This window comes from Neltuma alba, unplaced genomic scaffold (genome assembly GCF_004799145.2).
Source record: "Neltuma alba isolate B1F8T4 unplaced genomic scaffold, ASM479914v2 tig00007819_pilon, whole genome shotgun sequence".
In the NCBI taxonomy this organism is placed as follows: domain Eukaryota; kingdom Viridiplantae; phylum Streptophyta; class Magnoliopsida; order Fabales; family Fabaceae; genus Neltuma; species Neltuma alba.
The window spans coordinates 43,947-61,044 of record NW_021634872.1 but is presented as its reverse complement, the minus strand read 5'-3'; the positions used below and the strand labels follow the sequence as shown (position 1 = coordinate 61,044).

General features: G+C 32.6%; 1 protein-coding gene and 1 pseudogene across 5 annotated transcripts; one reads left to right on the top strand and one right to left on the bottom strand.

Moving 5' to 3' along the window:
* Positions 1-1,206: 1,206 nt before the first annotated feature.
* LOC114753258 (cold-responsive protein kinase 1-like) lies at positions 1,207-4,513 on the top strand. Of its 5 annotated transcripts, XM_028941929.1 has the most exons (8): positions 1,207-1,600; positions 1,685-1,783; positions 2,162-2,281; positions 2,401-2,528; positions 2,643-2,856; positions 3,084-3,315; positions 3,614-3,770; positions 3,947-4,513. In XM_028941929.1, exons 1-8 carry the CDS (start codon positions 1,255-1,257, stop codon positions 4,175-4,177), a joined length of 1,527 nt encoding a protein of 508 aa, XP_028797762.1. In that variant the 5' UTR covers positions 1,207-1,254; the 3' UTR covers positions 4,178-4,513. The 5 variants fall into 5 exon arrangements, with proteins under 5 accessions (XP_028797762.1, XP_028797763.1, XP_028797761.1 ...); XM_028941928.1 differs by having other exon boundaries at positions 1,208-1,783; positions 2,204-2,281; XM_028941927.1 differs by having other exon boundaries at positions 1,209-1,783.
* A 1,222-nt stretch (positions 4,514-5,735) lies between these two features.
* Positions 5,736-11,224, bottom strand: LOC114753256 (cysteine-rich receptor-like protein kinase 2; annotated as a pseudogene).
* Positions 11,225-17,098: the final 5,874 nt, after the last annotated feature.

Genomic DNA, 17,098 nt, shown 5'->3' with positions numbered 1-17,098 from the left:
TTGATTGCAAGAAATTTTACTAAGAGATAATTTTAATCATCCAATATATATAGATGAAAATGATAGTTTAGATAGATCAACACACATTTTTGACAAATAACTAATTTAATTAATTTTTCAAACATATCCTTTGAAAAGTCAAAAGGCCAAGTTTGAAAAACTGACTTTGAGTAAGGGGGAGTTTGGCATCTCATATAAGCACTTAAAAAAACGGGGGAGAAAAGACATTAAGATATCCTCAAAAATGCTAAAAGATAAATTAGAGTTGGTGAATTTCAAAATCCTAAATTAGATCCCTTGTACTATTTTGAAATTTTAAAATACTGTTAAATGACAACGTAGCGTTTACTTTCAGTTACTCCTTTCATATAACTATTGACTATTCTAATTTTACTATTGATTACTTTTTTCTTCAAACTTTTGATAACTACTTTTGTATAACTATTGACTACACAAAGACAGTAAATGACTGAATTAAAAGTAGTTACCAGATCTCCAACAACACTTAATATATTTTTTGAATTTTTAAAATAAAAGTAGTCAATAGGTAAACAAAAGTAGTCACCAAATTTTTTAAAAATGAAAATAGTTAATAACAATAGTAGAGTAGCCAGTAGCTAAATAAAAGTGTCATCGGCGTTTTAAAAACAAATATAATCCATAGCTAAAAAAGTAATCAATACATAAAAAAGAATAGCACTGGAGCTCCGGCAGCTAGCCCTTGGCAGGGTTGTTGGTGGTCAGAAACCGGCCAGCTAAAAGTGCTAAGGTGACAATATTTAAAAAAAAAAGAAAAAAATAGCAAAGGGCATTTGCATAATTTTGGTAGACTTGAAAGTTCTAAAATAATACAAGGGGTTTGAATTGGAATTATGAAATTCACCCATATTGATTTGTCATTTAACAATTTTCAAGGTATTTTATTGTCTTTTTTCCTTAAAAAAATGCTTTGACGTAGGTCAAGACAAGTTTTCTAACATATTTATCCTGAACTCTACAAAATTACTTTTAAAAAAGTTAATCCAAATAGCGCAATGTGGTAAAGATGTAATAAATGTTCCATATATTGCCTTATTAAAAGACAAAAAAAAAAAAAAAAAACGTATCCGAGTACCTTGTACAATGGACAGGAGGGAGTATATCATAATAATATATGAATGTTAATGACATAAAGAAGAAAGACATTATTCTTCATAAGTATAAAGGTTAAATGACTATATATTTATGTTATGTACTAAACACTCCATCAGGTAAATGAGAAGCATTTCTCAATTTCCCTATAAAACTCTCCTTTTCATTAGCTTTCTGATCTGTACATATTATAAACTTGAAAAAAAAAAAAAAAAAGATGATATGGAAGACTCTGGCGTGTTCAGGTTCGACATTAGCGGTGCTTTCCTTGATGAGACAACACAAACTTTCAACACAGCATATTGTGGTAATCAGACTGAAGATGACGATGGAGCCACAAGATTCACATCAGTTGCACAACAGTTGCTGATGAATCTTCAAACAGTAACACCAAATATCAGAGGATCTTCTGCAGCCATGAAGATGACAGTGTCTAACGTTGGTCCAACTATTTATGCCTTTGCCCAATGTATTGAAACCATATCACAAAATGAGTGCCTCAGTTGCTTGAATGCTGGATACAACAATATAAAGACTTGTCTTTCCTACTCAGATGGTAGGGCTTTTGCCGATGGGTGTTTCATGAGATACTCCACAACTTCCTTTTTTCCTGATAACCAGACTATTGATATCGTACCTGCCTTCAAACAAGGTAAGGCTTCATTTAGATTCTTTGTCACCAGTTTATAAGTCCGATAAATTAGTTTGGAAAAAAATTATGCATGATAAATAGATATGTAAAATGGATTAAAGCATTATATTTATGATCAAAATCCACTCTCCAACTAATTCCTACATTTAGGATATACAGGAGGAGTAAATTTTCAATTTGAAAATTTATATGAATCCTTAGTTTGAATGTTTATTTAGGTTATATAGAATGATTTGATCAAGTATTATTATTGACATTTTAATTTTATACTTTAGAGCATGATACGTTTCAAAATAACTTGGTATTATTTGAAATTACATGTACATATATTCACTCATATATGTGTACATTTGTATTTGTACAAATCTTTGTTCGTAGGTTCAAGTAACAAGGGGGCCATTGCTGCTGGAGTTGTTTCAGGTGCTGCTCTTGCTTTGCTCCTCGTTGCATTATTTGCTTGGATGAGACGAACTAAAAGCCCAAAGAGGGTTCCTAGAGGTAAACAAATTAAAAATTACGAGGCTACTATTTTATCAATTTGGAAAATGAACAAAATCTTCAACTGCTAGTTATTTTAATTTATGAACAAAAGGTTTGATTTTTGTTTTCCATGGCAGGAGAGATACCTGGAGCGAGTAAGTTGAAAGGCTCAATAACTTTTAGTTATAAGGATTTAAAGTCTGCAACTAAGAATTTTAGTGACGAAAATAAAATAGGAGAAGGTGGATTTGGTGTTGTATACAAGGTACAACTTTATTATGAGTTTCAATGTAAGGATATCTTTAAGCGTGGTTTATATATTATTTTTGAAAGATAGTCTGATAACAATCTCATGTTTAAAATTCTCAATTATGATTAGGGCATTTTGGGGAATGGGAAAGTAGTTGCAGTAAAGAAATTAGCTTTACGAGCCTCCAATAGGATCGATGAAGATTTTGAGAGTGAAGTGATGCTGATAAGTAATGTTCATCATCGAAATCTTGTTCGACTTTTGGGATCTTGTAGCAAAGGTCACGATAGAATCCTTGTTTACGAATACATGAAAAACAACAGTCTTGACAGATTCTTATTTGGTATGTTATTTCAATTACCAAAGCTTATGCACACTATCTTAAGCATTATGAGATGTGGACATATTTTCAACATGACAACATTTCATTCACTCGTTAGGAAAAATGTGCTCATATGTCATGGTTTCATTAGATAATTTGATTGGAACATAGATATTGGAAGGACATTGTTATGTTTCGCCCTTCGTTCTTTTTTCTCACCTTTCAAATTTTGGAAACTTGGGAAATAGGTGAAAGGAAAGGTTCTCTCAATTGGAAGCAACGATATGAAGTGATTTTAGGAATAGCAAGAGGCTTGACTTATCTTCATGAGGAATTTCATATTCGCATTATTCATAGAGATATAAAGACAAATAACATTCTGTTAGATGATGATCTACAACCACGAATTGCTGATTTTGGGTTGGCAAGGCTTATACCTGAGAATAGAACTCATCTTAGTACAAAATTTGCAGGAACATTGTAAGTTGATTGAAATAACTACTTTGCTCCAGTTAATTTTCAATTCTATTAGTCTTATTCCAGTAAATGGATTGTTAAAGGTATTAATGAAATCTATACATTAGTCTATTAAAAAATCCTATGACATGGACAATACATGATTATGCAAGAAGGAATTCATACTTATGTTGAAGATGATGATGACACAATACTTGATATTCCACGTCTATTTTGGATTTTGTAGCATCACAATAATTATGTGTTTTAGTTTGAGCTATTATTCTAATTAACTACATCATAAATAATATATGATTGACAGAGGATACACTGCACCAGAGTATGCAATTCATGGACAACTATCTGAAAAGGCTGATATTTATAGTTATGGTATTGTTGTCTTAGAAATCATTAGCGGCCAAAAAAGCAATGAATTGAAAGTTGATGGTGATGCTGAAGGCGAATTCCTCCTCCAAAAAGTGAGAAAATTCACATGCCTATTTGAAAAAGCTTTTCTTTATTTTGAAAAAAAAAAAACTTAGATGTTGGATTTTTTAACAGCACATCTAAAATTCTTTCGAAAAAGCTTACTTTATGAGAGAAAATAATCTTATGATAAATGCTTATTTCGTTTCACTTTCATCCTACTTGATAGGCTTGGAAACTTTATGAGAGAGGCATGCATTTAGAGTTGGTGGACAATGCCTTAGACAGTAATGATTATGATGCAGAAGAAGTGAAGAAAATTATAGAAATTGGTTTGCTATGCACTCAAGCATCTGCAGAAATAAGACCGGCAATATCTGAAATAGTGGTTTTGCTTCAGAACAAGGGTTTATTAGAGAATATGAGGCCGACTATGCCTATCTTGATTGAACCTAATTAGAGCTTCATGGAATACACCTCCATCCCTACTGCTTCCGTTACATCAAATGATATTGCTTTTACTTTTTAATACCATCAACAAGATAATTGTACTTTACAAGAATGTGCTTTTCTAAATGGCTGATGAGAGTAGTCTTAGTCGCATCAGCTACCAACTAGTTCTAGATCCAACTATAAATACAATATAGTGTAAATCATTCTCTTAGGGATCAGTTTTAGAATTGTAATTGCAAAGGGGACATAGTTATTTATATGCAAATACAGTACAGCTACTCTAGAATGATGCAAGCATACTCTAAATGCAATTTTGTTATGATTATGCACCTAAGTAAACTAATGCAGACTACAGCTATATGCTTAATGCACATAGGGATGTGATCCCAAATGTAGGACCTGGCTTAGGTTCCCGGCAATGGATGGGCACAAAAAATAATTGGGACCAACTTATGGAACGTACTGAGAGGGCGGTTCTTCTCCCCGCCCCCCCCCCGGGGGTACTGTTAAGTGGAAGACGGAAAAGCATGACATGTTCTCTCTCAGGTTTGCCTACAATATGTGAAGAAAGCTTATGAAGCCTTGTTTAGTAGATAATGTTTTTCTCCGCAAATCTCTGGGAATGGTGGACAATGGGAAGACTGGCTGTGGAGGCACACTGAGATTACATGGGAAAGTAGTTATATACTTTTATGCTTAGTTTTTTAATGGGACTAAGGCGTGGATGGGATGGACTTGATAGATGATTCTACAGATTCTACTTCGTTGACCCAACAAAGTGAGACAAGAGAGACAAACTCAAAAGAGATATAATTTAAATGATTAATTAAATTATTATCTCTTATCTTAAATATAAAAACCAGTTTGTTGTGTAAATTAGCTCTTATATTTAGAATCAGATGTTGTATCTAAAGCTTGAATTATATGGTATTATGTTAGTTCTCAATAATGGTAAAATTAAAATTTTTATTTTAAAAGTAACATCAAGAATTAAATTTTTATGTTTAAATTCTGAAACAAATTTTTGCTGCTTTAGGAGGCTGTTGTTACCCAAGATTAGACATCCTCTCATGGAAATGAGTGTTCAAAAAATGGCTCGGGCGAGCGACATAAATTTGGTTCATGTAGCTCTTAAACTCCCGCAGTAATATAAATTAACCGGGAGCGATCTCAGAGTCAGCTACTGCTAGTTGATCTGAGTGAGTGCATGGTCCCCTTATAGCAACAGTAGAATATAGGTAAAACTTGGTGTTATTTGAAAAACCCAAATGATCAATTACGTTGGTATACTATCTCTGCCTGAAGACCTTTGCAGAAACTACTTTGCCGTAATCAAGTACCTATAATAGGGTGATTCTTTTGAATGTTCTGTATAACTCTGAAAATTATCTTCCTCATTTATTCTGCGTTTCCATATTTAAGGGGAACCCTTTTTTGGGTGGGTTTGATCACCATCCTTGCAGTTTCGTGCATGAAATTCCTCCATCAATATTTCAGACAAGACATGACATTTTCCTTCTCTGCTTCAATGCTATGTTCTGGTGATAATGTATATCAGCAAAAGATGAAGGCACCCAACTAGACTTGTTGAACAAGGATAGCAGTGTTACAACAGTATAGTCGTGGCAATCACAAACTACCCAAATTATATTGCACAATTCATGTTTCAATGTTTCATTGTACTGAAATCTTCAGTAATGAATGAAAGCGAATGCTTACTCCAGTTGTTTCCTTCTTAAATATTATTATTGTTATTTTCTGGGGGTTCAAAATCACATCGCCTTCCTGATGCAATAGAAGCGGAGACAGTAGCATTTGATAGAGATGAACTATTACTGAGCATCTCTTCTATTCCCCACATTAGAATCAACATAAACAGGCATAGCGGGTCGCTTGTGATCCATTAAGCCACCTTTGCTTTCGATCATATCAACAACTTCAAACATTGTTGGCCTTGCTGCAGGAGATGCTTGCGTGCAAAGCAATCCAATCTCTATGATTTTCTTTACTTCTTCTGCATCATACTCATTTAGATCTAAGGTTTCATCCACAAACTCCATGTGCATTCCTCTCTCGTACAGTTTCCAAGCCTGCCGAGGGGCATCAAAGTCATACAAGATAGAGGAAAAAAGATTGCGTGGTGTTGAGCAGTCAAAAACAATCGTTTGTCACGCTATATTGAAAATAATTTGATTAGTTATATCTGCATTTGTAATTTCTCCAAATAAAAACCTTTCCTTTGGTATATCGATTTTGAGAATTCACTTACTCTCTGAAGAAGGAATTCGCCTTGATCATCATTCTTTAATTCACCACTCTTCTGTCCACTTATAATTTCTAAGACTACAACACCATAGCAATAGGTGTCAACCTTCTCAGATAATTGTCCATGCATTACATACTCAGGTGCAGTGTATCCCCTATATAACAGAAGCAAAAGGATCAAAAATTACCATATGTAAGAGACGAGTCACAACAAGACATGGAAACTTACACTAACAATGATAAAAACAAATTTCAAATATTCGTGTGCAACTTAAAAGTGTTGTATCATGTTTCTAGTGAGTCATAAACATACACAAGTCTTCATGCTTTGTAGAAACAACTAAACATTTGAGAAGAGATCTAGTTGCTAAAGTAGTGTCACGTTTGATCAACAAATGACTTGTTACAATCATTTGCGTTAATATGATATATATTGAGTGCAGAAAATATGAATAGTTACATATGTTACTACTTACATTGTTCCTGCAAATTTTGTGTTCAGATGAGATTGGTCCCTTGGCAAAAGCCTTGCCAATCCAAAATCTGCAATTTTAGGCTGGAAATCAACATCCAAGAGGATGTTGCTGGGCTTTATATCTCTATGTATGATGCAAATGTGAAATCCCTCATGAAGATATGCCAAACCCCTTGCAGTGCCTAAAATTATACCATAACGTTGCTTCCAATTGAGAGAACCTTTATTGTCACCTATTTCCAGCACTTTAGATAGTAAGAGAGAGGGGACCAAAAAAAACATAAAAATAGAGGAAGCAGATGAATTTCAAGTACAAAGGAAATTTCTTCAAGTACTAAATTGAATATACCAAATAAGAACTGGCCAACATTGTTGTTCTTCATGTACTCATAGACAAGGAATCTCTCTTGGCCTTTACTGCAACATCCAAGAAGTCGAACAAGATTTCGATGATGAACATTACTTATTAGCTTCACTTCACTTTCAAAATCTTCATCCATCTTTTTGGATTGCTCTAGAGCCAATTTCTTTATGGCAATTACTTTTCCATTTTTCAGAGTACCCTGTTCAATGAAGAGATCACATTTCTAGACTATAGAGTGTGCTTGAGGGAAGTGCCATCCTTTTATTAAGAATTAGACACATTTTCCTGTGTATTTCATGGAATCTAAGAAATACATTGTACTTTCTATATATCTTTATACGAAAGTGTCTCTTGAAAAAAGATATGGACTGTAATAATACAAATGACTGTTTGCGTGTGAGTGTTTTTTTTTTTGGGGGGGGGGGGGGGGGGGGGGTTTTACCTTGTATACATCACCAAAACCTCCTTCTCCTAATTTATTCTCTTCACTGAAATTTTTTGTTGCAGACTTCAGATCTTTATACCTGTAGTTAACCGGGCCTTTCAACTCAGTTGCTCCCAAAATGTCAACTGCAAGAAAAACCACAGTCAGAAATCTCTCAATAAAGTATGAAGTAGTTAGGGGTTCATCCCTTTCAAATTAAAACCGTCACATCCCTTTGGCAGGAAAAAGTTAAAACTAGAGCATCACAATGAATCATTTCAAATTGAATAATAAAGATTTTTCTAGTTATCTTACCTCTATGAACTCTCTTGGACAATGATCGTCTATACAAAGCAAATAATGCAAGGAGAATCAAAATAAAAGATGCACCTCCAACGACCCCACCAATAATGGCCTTCTTGCTTGAATCTCCTACGAGTCACAATTGTTTGAAGTTAAATTGTACTATATTTGCTCATGTCAATTGTTTCTTGGTATGCAATGCACATAGTCATTCGGGAGTTTAAAGTTAAGAACTTTACCTTGTTTCAAGATGTGTTTGATATCAGTGGTCTGATTAGTGGCAAAAAATGCAGAGGTGGAGTATCTCATGAAGCAACCAGCATAAAAAATCTTAGCATTTGAGTTGGGAATACAAATCTGAAAATTTCTTAAGCCAGACTCCAAGCAATCTTGGCAGCCACTTTGAGTGACGGTCTCGAGACATTGAGCAAAGGCATAAATATTTGAACCATTACTTTTAGGTACTGGCGTTACAGCGGCTGCAAAGAAACCAGGTATTCTTGGTGTTGCTTCCACCAGATTCTTTAGCACTTGTTGCACAGTTGAAGCAAGTTCTGTGGAGCTTTTAGCCACAAGATTCCCACACATAATGTGGTTCCCACCGTCTGTGGACTGGTCGAAGAAAATACTGCTCTCATACCTTGAAAAACACACAAAAATATGCCATCTTTATGATTGTAAAAAATGTCACTGTTATGACCACATTAAGAGACATCGGTTACCGGAGATGTTAGTGATATGATTGTTTTATGGTGTTGCAAACTATGCAGTTGTCTCTACTGTGGAACACTTTTCAATTAGTTGAAGGATTTTATGTGTTTAGAATTAATATAGAGTATGAAGCAAAGCAAAGCAACTAAGGATTTTAAGCATAATGAGGACAAAACAGCAACAACAAAGTTGTCAATTCCATGATTCATCAACCCAAAATCATTGGAGCTCAAGGTTTTGTCCCATAGGTGAGCAACGGCCAAAAAAATCCGAACACACAAGCTTCTTCGTCATGCGCTTCCTGGTAGCAAATTTCTCTGTCACAAACCGGAACAACAAGAAATGCAGAACCAAAGATCGCATGGAACAATTAAAATACAGCAGGACTTCGTCGTCGTCGTCGTCGTCGTCGTCGCTCAGCATGATTTGAGGGAAATTTCAAAAAAAAATTCCGCAAAAGTTTCAGAGCAAGAGCAAGGGGGAAATTTCAGAGCATAAACACGAACAAAATTTATCGAAGAAGAAGAAAAATTCATCGCCGTCGTTGTGCATGCTCTGGTTAATCACTCCGTCATCCTCCTTCAGAGCAAGAACCAGATAGCCGAGAAGGCAGGAGGAAGAGCGGCGGTCGCCGAGACGGCGTTGGGCAAGCGACTGTGACGAGTGTGGCGGTGAAGTGGTGACATGCGACGGTGACTGGGAAGATAGATTGGGGGCAGTGCCGAGAACTCCCTGTAATCGGGCCCATTCGTCTTTGGAAAACAATATAATCAATAAAAAAGGTAAACATAGGTATCCTTTAGAGATTACCTTCGAGAGACTGTTGAATACTAATACTAGATGTGATACCTCCTCCAACAGAAATTAGAATCCTAGTCTTTTAACTTTTAAATGATGAGTTTTGGTCTTTTAAAATCTAAAATTATCTAAATTTTTATTAAATTATAAAGACTAATTCTTAAAAAATTAAAACTAAAATAAAAACGAGTATGTCAAAAATTGTGTTAACCTCAAAATAAATAAATACTTGAAATAAAATTTTTCACACATATTATTATTATTATTTTATTTTTGGCAATGGATTTTACACATTGGATTTTAGTTACGTTTCCAGTTTGTCTTTCAAGTTTCAACAATTCTTTTGTGCAAACATAGCCTGAATCCTCAGAAATTTAATGACTTATATATCTTAATGGCCAAAAGCATATCTTCATGTTGTAACTTCGTATACTCCTTTCCCCGTAATCTTCTATAAAATCTTTTAACTAAATTAAGTATTTTAAAAAAAAGTTAAAATTAATTAGGAGCAATAAATATATAAAAATTAAATCTTTTTTTTTTAAGTAAGTCATTATTTAATAAGGAAGCAAATAAATAAGAGAAATACCATAATGAAATAAAAGACTAAAGAAAATATAGCATGAGAAAAAGATGATGAGAATGAATAAAAAAAATTAAGGAGTAAAATTAGTGAAAATATATTTAATATTAAGACACTCCTTCGCTGAATCTTATAGAAAAAACCAAGTCAATTCAAATTTTTATAATCTTGCAAAAAAGAGCAGATGGAGTAACATTTTAGCTTAAACTCTTAATTTTAATAGTATTTTTCTTTTTTGAATCATTAGTTTCAACTTCAAATCATGAATTTTTACCGATTATTGTTATTGAGAAGGGAAAACCATCTTGCATATACCTAAAGTTTGCCTCAATTTCTAATTTAGTACCTCTGTAGTTTACCCTGTTGGCATAATTAACCTTTACACAAGGATTAACGGTACTAATAAGAAAAAAAATACACAAATACCAAATGAAAAATTGAAAGAAACTATAGTTACCTTCAAAATGATTTTTCATTTAAAACAAGGAAAACAAGAGCAATTTTGCCTATCCTAGACTTTATACAAATATGAATCTCATTCTTTAACTTCAGTGAAATTCTTCTTTTAAATTTTACAAAGGAATATTAAAAACAAAAGTTTAAAAAAATGTCCAAGTTGGTCAGATACCTGAGGAAGCAACCTTCGTATATGACCCGGGCACCAGTGGCGGAGACGGAGCAGTTCTCGTATATATGAACGGCGGCGAAGTCGAAGCAAGCGAGGCAGTCTTTGATAGAGAGGTAGTTTCTGCACTGAAAAACGCCGTACGCCGGATTGTTACCCTTCACGGCCTGCGCCACCGCGGAGTGTTTGCTCTGGTTGCTGACCTGCGCTCTCAGGCTTCGCATCGTCGCGTTTAGGTTCTGGTTGAAGATGGCCACGTCACTGACATTATAGCTGCTGCAACCTGATTTCACATAACTGAGCTGCGGCTCTGAAACGACGCCGTCAAGAGTCCACCACGTCCAGATTGTGAAGCTCAACAAGAAGGTGAAGAGCAAGGGATTTTGTTGCAGGTTTAGCAGCAGCATGGTGTTTTACTTTTTCCTTGCAGAGTATAGAGAGAGAGAGAGAGAGAGAGAGAGGATGAAGAATGAACAATGAAGGTGGAGATCTCTTTGAAAAGTATAAGCCGGCATAGTGCTTCAAAGTCACTTCAAATTTCTGAGAGAGATAGATGTTCAATTATCATTGATTTTTACTCCCTCCCCTGATAAATATACAGAACAGTTGGTAGATGAGTTTATTTTTATCCTAAATATAATATTTCTCCGGTTCTAAATATAAGACTCATTTTGTAATGCAAATTACATTATAAAATGAATCTTATATTTAAGATCGGAGAAGTACTTCAATCTCATTTCTCTTTTAAATTTATAACTTTTTTTAGACTCTCTATATGGATTCCACATATTATATTAAAGATCCGTTTTCCATCTCAAAGGAAATAATTTTTCATACAAATTTTATTAATTTATATAAATTAGTTATTTAAATCTTACTCCCTCCGTTCCTTATTATAAGAGACATTTGATGCTTATGACATGTTCTTATATATAAGAGACACTTAAAAGTTGTCTCTACTTTTTTGTATTGATTTCCTATTTTACACATATTTATTATCTCCAACTCACACTCTCTTTCCCTCCCACTTCTCTTTCTTTTAATAATTTAATTGTTCTCTCTCATGCTCTCTCTCCTTATTAATGAGGGCATTTTTGGAAAAAAAATTATATTTTTTACACATTAATTGTTCTTAACTAATTTTAACTATTTTTTTGATCAACGTACTTCGGTTATTTGTCGCTTATAATAAGGAACGGAGGGAGTACATTTGGGAGTGAATATAAATAACTAGTACATCTACCACGGAGACTATTTGGTCTGGGAGTAAGATTTTGTGTATGGTGCTATAGGCTTTATTTGTTCCCTGTTTGGGAAAAGGAGGGGAGAAGGAGGAAGTTAGCTTTAGATTAAAAACTAGAAAATTTTTAATTTTAATCTTATTAAATTTAATAATTTTTATTTAAAAAAAGCAAAGATCCTTGTTTAGCAGGGGCAGTATGAAAAATGTAATAAATATCTTAAATGGTTGGGCGCACTTTTCTACAAGGATTGGGACGAAGACTTGTAAATTTTTATACTAGCTTTTTTTAATATAAATTAAGATTTCCAGATTTTGTCAGGAATTATTAGTTGTCACAGTGTGTGTGCGATTATAAATTCACATGCAAAATATATTATTACAAAAAAAAAAATAACTTTCAGCAGTAACTTTTGTGATAACAAGTCATATTAATGAACAAAATTATTGTTGAAATATAATATTTTTTAAAAAAATTTAAAACGATAGTAAAAAGTTAAAATAAACTTTTAGCAGTGACAAAAAATTGCCACTAAAAAACGCTTTTAGTACCGACATGTTGAGTTATCACAAAAAGTTTTTTTTCAGTGACAATAATAGGAGTTGCCACTGAAAGTCTCACTTTTAAAAATTGACCTTCCATGAAAACTCTAAAATGTCTATGTGGAAAGTCACACTTTCAACAGTGATATTTTGTGTTGCCATTAAAAGTCATCATTGAAATTTTTTTTTGGGGTAGTGTATATGAATTTTTATGATTTTGTTATTATCAATTAGTAAAATACCTATATACACTTATAAATTTATTTATGAACCTGACTTGGTATATATAAGCCACTTGACTTCTCCGAAAAAGACGCATCTCAATTCTCTCTCTCTCGTTTCCTAATGCTCTTAATAAAAGTTTTTAACTTCTACGTTTATTCTAGTTGCTGGCATAAGAGTGGGGTCAAAAAGCACAATTGATGATAAAGGGGGTTTTTCAGCAGACTTATTAATTTAAAACTCGTTTGAAATAGCTTATAAATAATTTTTTAATTGTGATTTATAGAATATGAAGTAAGTATATTAGAAGAGTTTTATCTGGAATTTACATAAAACGTGTTTACACGTAATTCGTAATGACATCCCAAATAGGGCCTTACTTTATATGCTTATGAATTCACCTACTGGCCATCAAAATCTTTATTGGATATAATATTCTCGCTTGCTTTAAGTCTTATATAAATAACTTTTTCCATACGTAGATTTAAATACACATTAAACGAAAGAAACAAAAAAATTATGCAGACAAAACTATCATATAATGCTCATTTGCTGAGTTATTAAGCTACGCTGAACAAATAGCAAGTTAATTTCATCGAGGGGGAAAAAATAGCAAGTTAAACTAGTTTGTACGTTTAATTAGAAACTTGATGTTAAAACAAATAATAAAAATAATTTTCAATAAATTAAGATTAACAAGCTGCATGAACTAACCATGCGGAATCTAAATCCTGTGTATATCTAGGCTTAGGGATGCATAAATTTCTTCTATCCCCCACTTTTAATTTGCATCGCCCAACATTTTTTGGGTTTTCTTTTTCTTTTATAAATTAATCCAAATAATGAGAATGGGGCATATTTTGTGTTCCACATAAATAGTCCTAATTTTGTATCAAGAAATAAAAGCATAATTAATAAACCGGTCTATCCCACAGCAACCTTCGTCACTTTTCTCAGTATGTTTTGCCGCCGCCTTTTGAAAAAGGGAAAGATTAAGGCAATAACCAAAGGCTAATCATGTGAATTCTCTCGTTTTCCTTTTGAAGAAAATAATAAATAGTGTATGAATTATATAACATATTACATCTAGTTCTTTTTATAAGATACAAATAATTCGATTATACATATAAAAAGGTTAGTTATGATTGGTTAAAAGTAATAAATATGAGGAATGGATGCAAATTATTATTTTCCAAAAAGAACACTTACTATGGGGATAGTGAAAGAGAACGAGTAAATAGGAAAAAGGTGTGATCTGAGTAAGAGAAAGACTAATCAACGATGCAAAAATAAAAATACTCTATCCGATTTTAAATATAAGATTCATTTTACAGTGTAAATTACATTACAAAATAGATCTTATACTAGTAATACTTAAATAGGTTATTATTGTCTTTTACAAACAAGAACATGTCATTCTCACCCAAAAAAAAGAAAGAACCTTTTAGTATGCGATAGACAGAGTGTTGTTCTAAGGAGTGTGTTTTGGCATTCTTCAAAAGCAATTTAACAAAAAAAAGTATTTTCATACAAGTTAATACAAAACTTTTTTTATATAGTTATTTTGTATATCGTAAATTTATTTTTAAAAAACTAATCCAAACTTAATTAACATCAAGAGATATACTATTAACATCTAAAGCCAATATCTTTGTGGCCATGTGAACATGTAGTGGCATGACAAGGACGACTAATTATGACATCATCTCCTACAATTATCCATCGAATCTCACGAGTCATTCCAAAAGCCGCGACGACTCATTTAACGTGCGTCTTTTATTAATTTGCGTGAACTTCCATAATCGGTGTCTTTTTTTTAATCTCTGGCCGCGACGACTCAATTCATGGAAATTTCTAAGATGCCTTCATCATACGTCGTCTCAACAAGAAATGTCCTTATTATCTCTGGCCACACTAAAAGAAAAAATAACAAGCATAAGTCATTGTCATTGTCATTGTTCTAAGTTGCCTCAATTATGCGTCGCCTCCATCCACTTGTTTTTCAATATCATCTTCTTAGTTGTCTTTGGAACCAAGATGAGAGGGGGAAAAAAAGAATTGCAGGTCCATTCAATTTAGTCGTTTTCAAAATTATCTTTGGTACTAGTTGGAAGTGGACTTGGATATTTCTTAAAATAAGTCCAAAAGAATAATTAATAGGTGTGGGGTCTTTCTTTCTTTGTCACTGTTAGAAGTTCAAATATGGAGTACTAATATAATAAATAATCTTTCATGTCAATAATTGGAAGAATTATGGCATTATTTGATATTGGGGCGTCACTTTCGGCGTGCTCAATAGGAAGTTTGGTAGTTGTCTCTTTCCTAGTCGATCGGATCTAGCAAAAGGATCAAGTCGCCAATAACATAATACATTAATATTTGAATTCTCATTAAGAGATACTCATATTTAGATTCCGCTTAGCATGAAGTATTAAAAGTTAAAAGTAAAGATTGTGATTGGAATTGAAAAATATGTTAAACAAGTGTTTAATATAAGAAATTACTTATTACTTAGAATTACACAAACTTATATATACGGATTGAGAAATACCATGGAAGGATACAGTATTCCTAAATCCCACCTATATAGGATTGCCTAATCCCATGTGATAAAAAATTACTCATACTGAACATTCTTTAATGATTTTTTTTAATTTTAATCTCAATTTTTACCTCGCGTTCTCAATACTTTGCACGAAAGGAGAACAAAAATTTTTCTAATAGAAAGATACCTGTGCCTAAAAAAAACTACTAAAATCAAATGGTTCAAAATGTTAGCTAAATTTAGATAAAAATAATAAATGTGTAAGATATATACATATGTTTCCGATTGTATACTCTTGTTTGTACAAAGAGTATATGAGAAATAATGAGTGAAAATTTATTAGAGAGAGGTAATGAATGACATATATTTAATTGAGATAAAAGTTAATTAAACGACTAATTTAAAATTTTAGACAAAGATAATTTGTTTATGATATATAAGGACATCACTATGAGAGAGATTATTTCTTATAAAAAGGAAAGGACGGAGTATGTATTTCGCTATTTCTTATTCTATTTCTTTCAAAGTATTTTCCACGTACTAAACTCTTCTGATCATTAATATAAGACTTACTTAACTAATTTAAATAGATTAAAAAAATTATTTAAATAAGTTAATATGATATACGTTTTTTTTAAATACCCTAATTATTTTTCTTAATTTTCTTCCTCCCCTCCTACTTGATTATTGTGGAGGGAATATCAAGAGGATTAATTCTGCTTGTGGGAGACTGAAAGGCGAGGAGTAAGCTAGAAGATAATGAAGGCACCGTTTGGGTGACACCCCAAACCATGGTTTGGGTGATAAGTCACCCAAACACCCACCCAATTTGCACAAGCCGTGATTTTGGGCCAAAATCATGGTTTTGGAAAAAGCAAAAAAATTTTGCTTTTGGAGAAAAAAGGAAGAGTGTGAGAGCCTATAGGATATGTATCTTGTTATTTTTTTTATAAACATATTTTTTTATAAACATATTTAATCATATATTTTATAAATATATATACATATTAATTATTTATTAATTATATTATCTTATGTATTATTAATTATGTTAATAAAAAATATATTATTAACAATTTTATTCCTTCAAATTAAAATATATCATAAAATCTATTTTTTCTGTAATTATTATATTGACTTATGTCTTTGTTTTAGTAATTTGTATATATAAAAAGTGCTTCTGATAACAACTATCCAAACACTCTCATTTCTCAAAATCACTTTTTCATAACATTTATTCTTTTCAGAATCTATTCTTCTCAGAATCACTTTTTTAAACCACGGTTTAGTTTTATTTAAACACACCCGAAGTGGGATAAGCTGTATACAAAGAAAGAAAAATAAGAATGGAAGAGCATCAGAGGTGCAAGAAGCAACTGAGAAAACAGGAGTGATGATCAGTGTTTTGAAAAATCAAAATGCAAAGTCTGAATCTTCTGGTGCCTGTGTACATTATTCAAAGAAGAGAGAGAGAAACAATGAAAGAAAAAGCTGACTTGGTGTGCGTGTTGTGGTGGGAAATGGCAGTAGCATCACGTGAGGTGAGAAGAAAGAGGTAAAATAATAAAAAGATGGGGATTTTAATAGGTAAGAAGAAAAAGAGAAGGGATAAAATAGAATAAAAAAATAAAAAATTATATTATTTTAATAAGTACTAGTTTGATCACAGTTGGATTCCGATTTGACCCATTAATCCTTAAACCACTATATTAACCGGTTTAGTATTGTATCTATTTTTTTGTTCCTTGCATATTAGACTAATATCAACTTTTAAAGTAAGTCCTATATCAAGTACCGAAGTACATAGATTATTAAATGACAAATGAATCT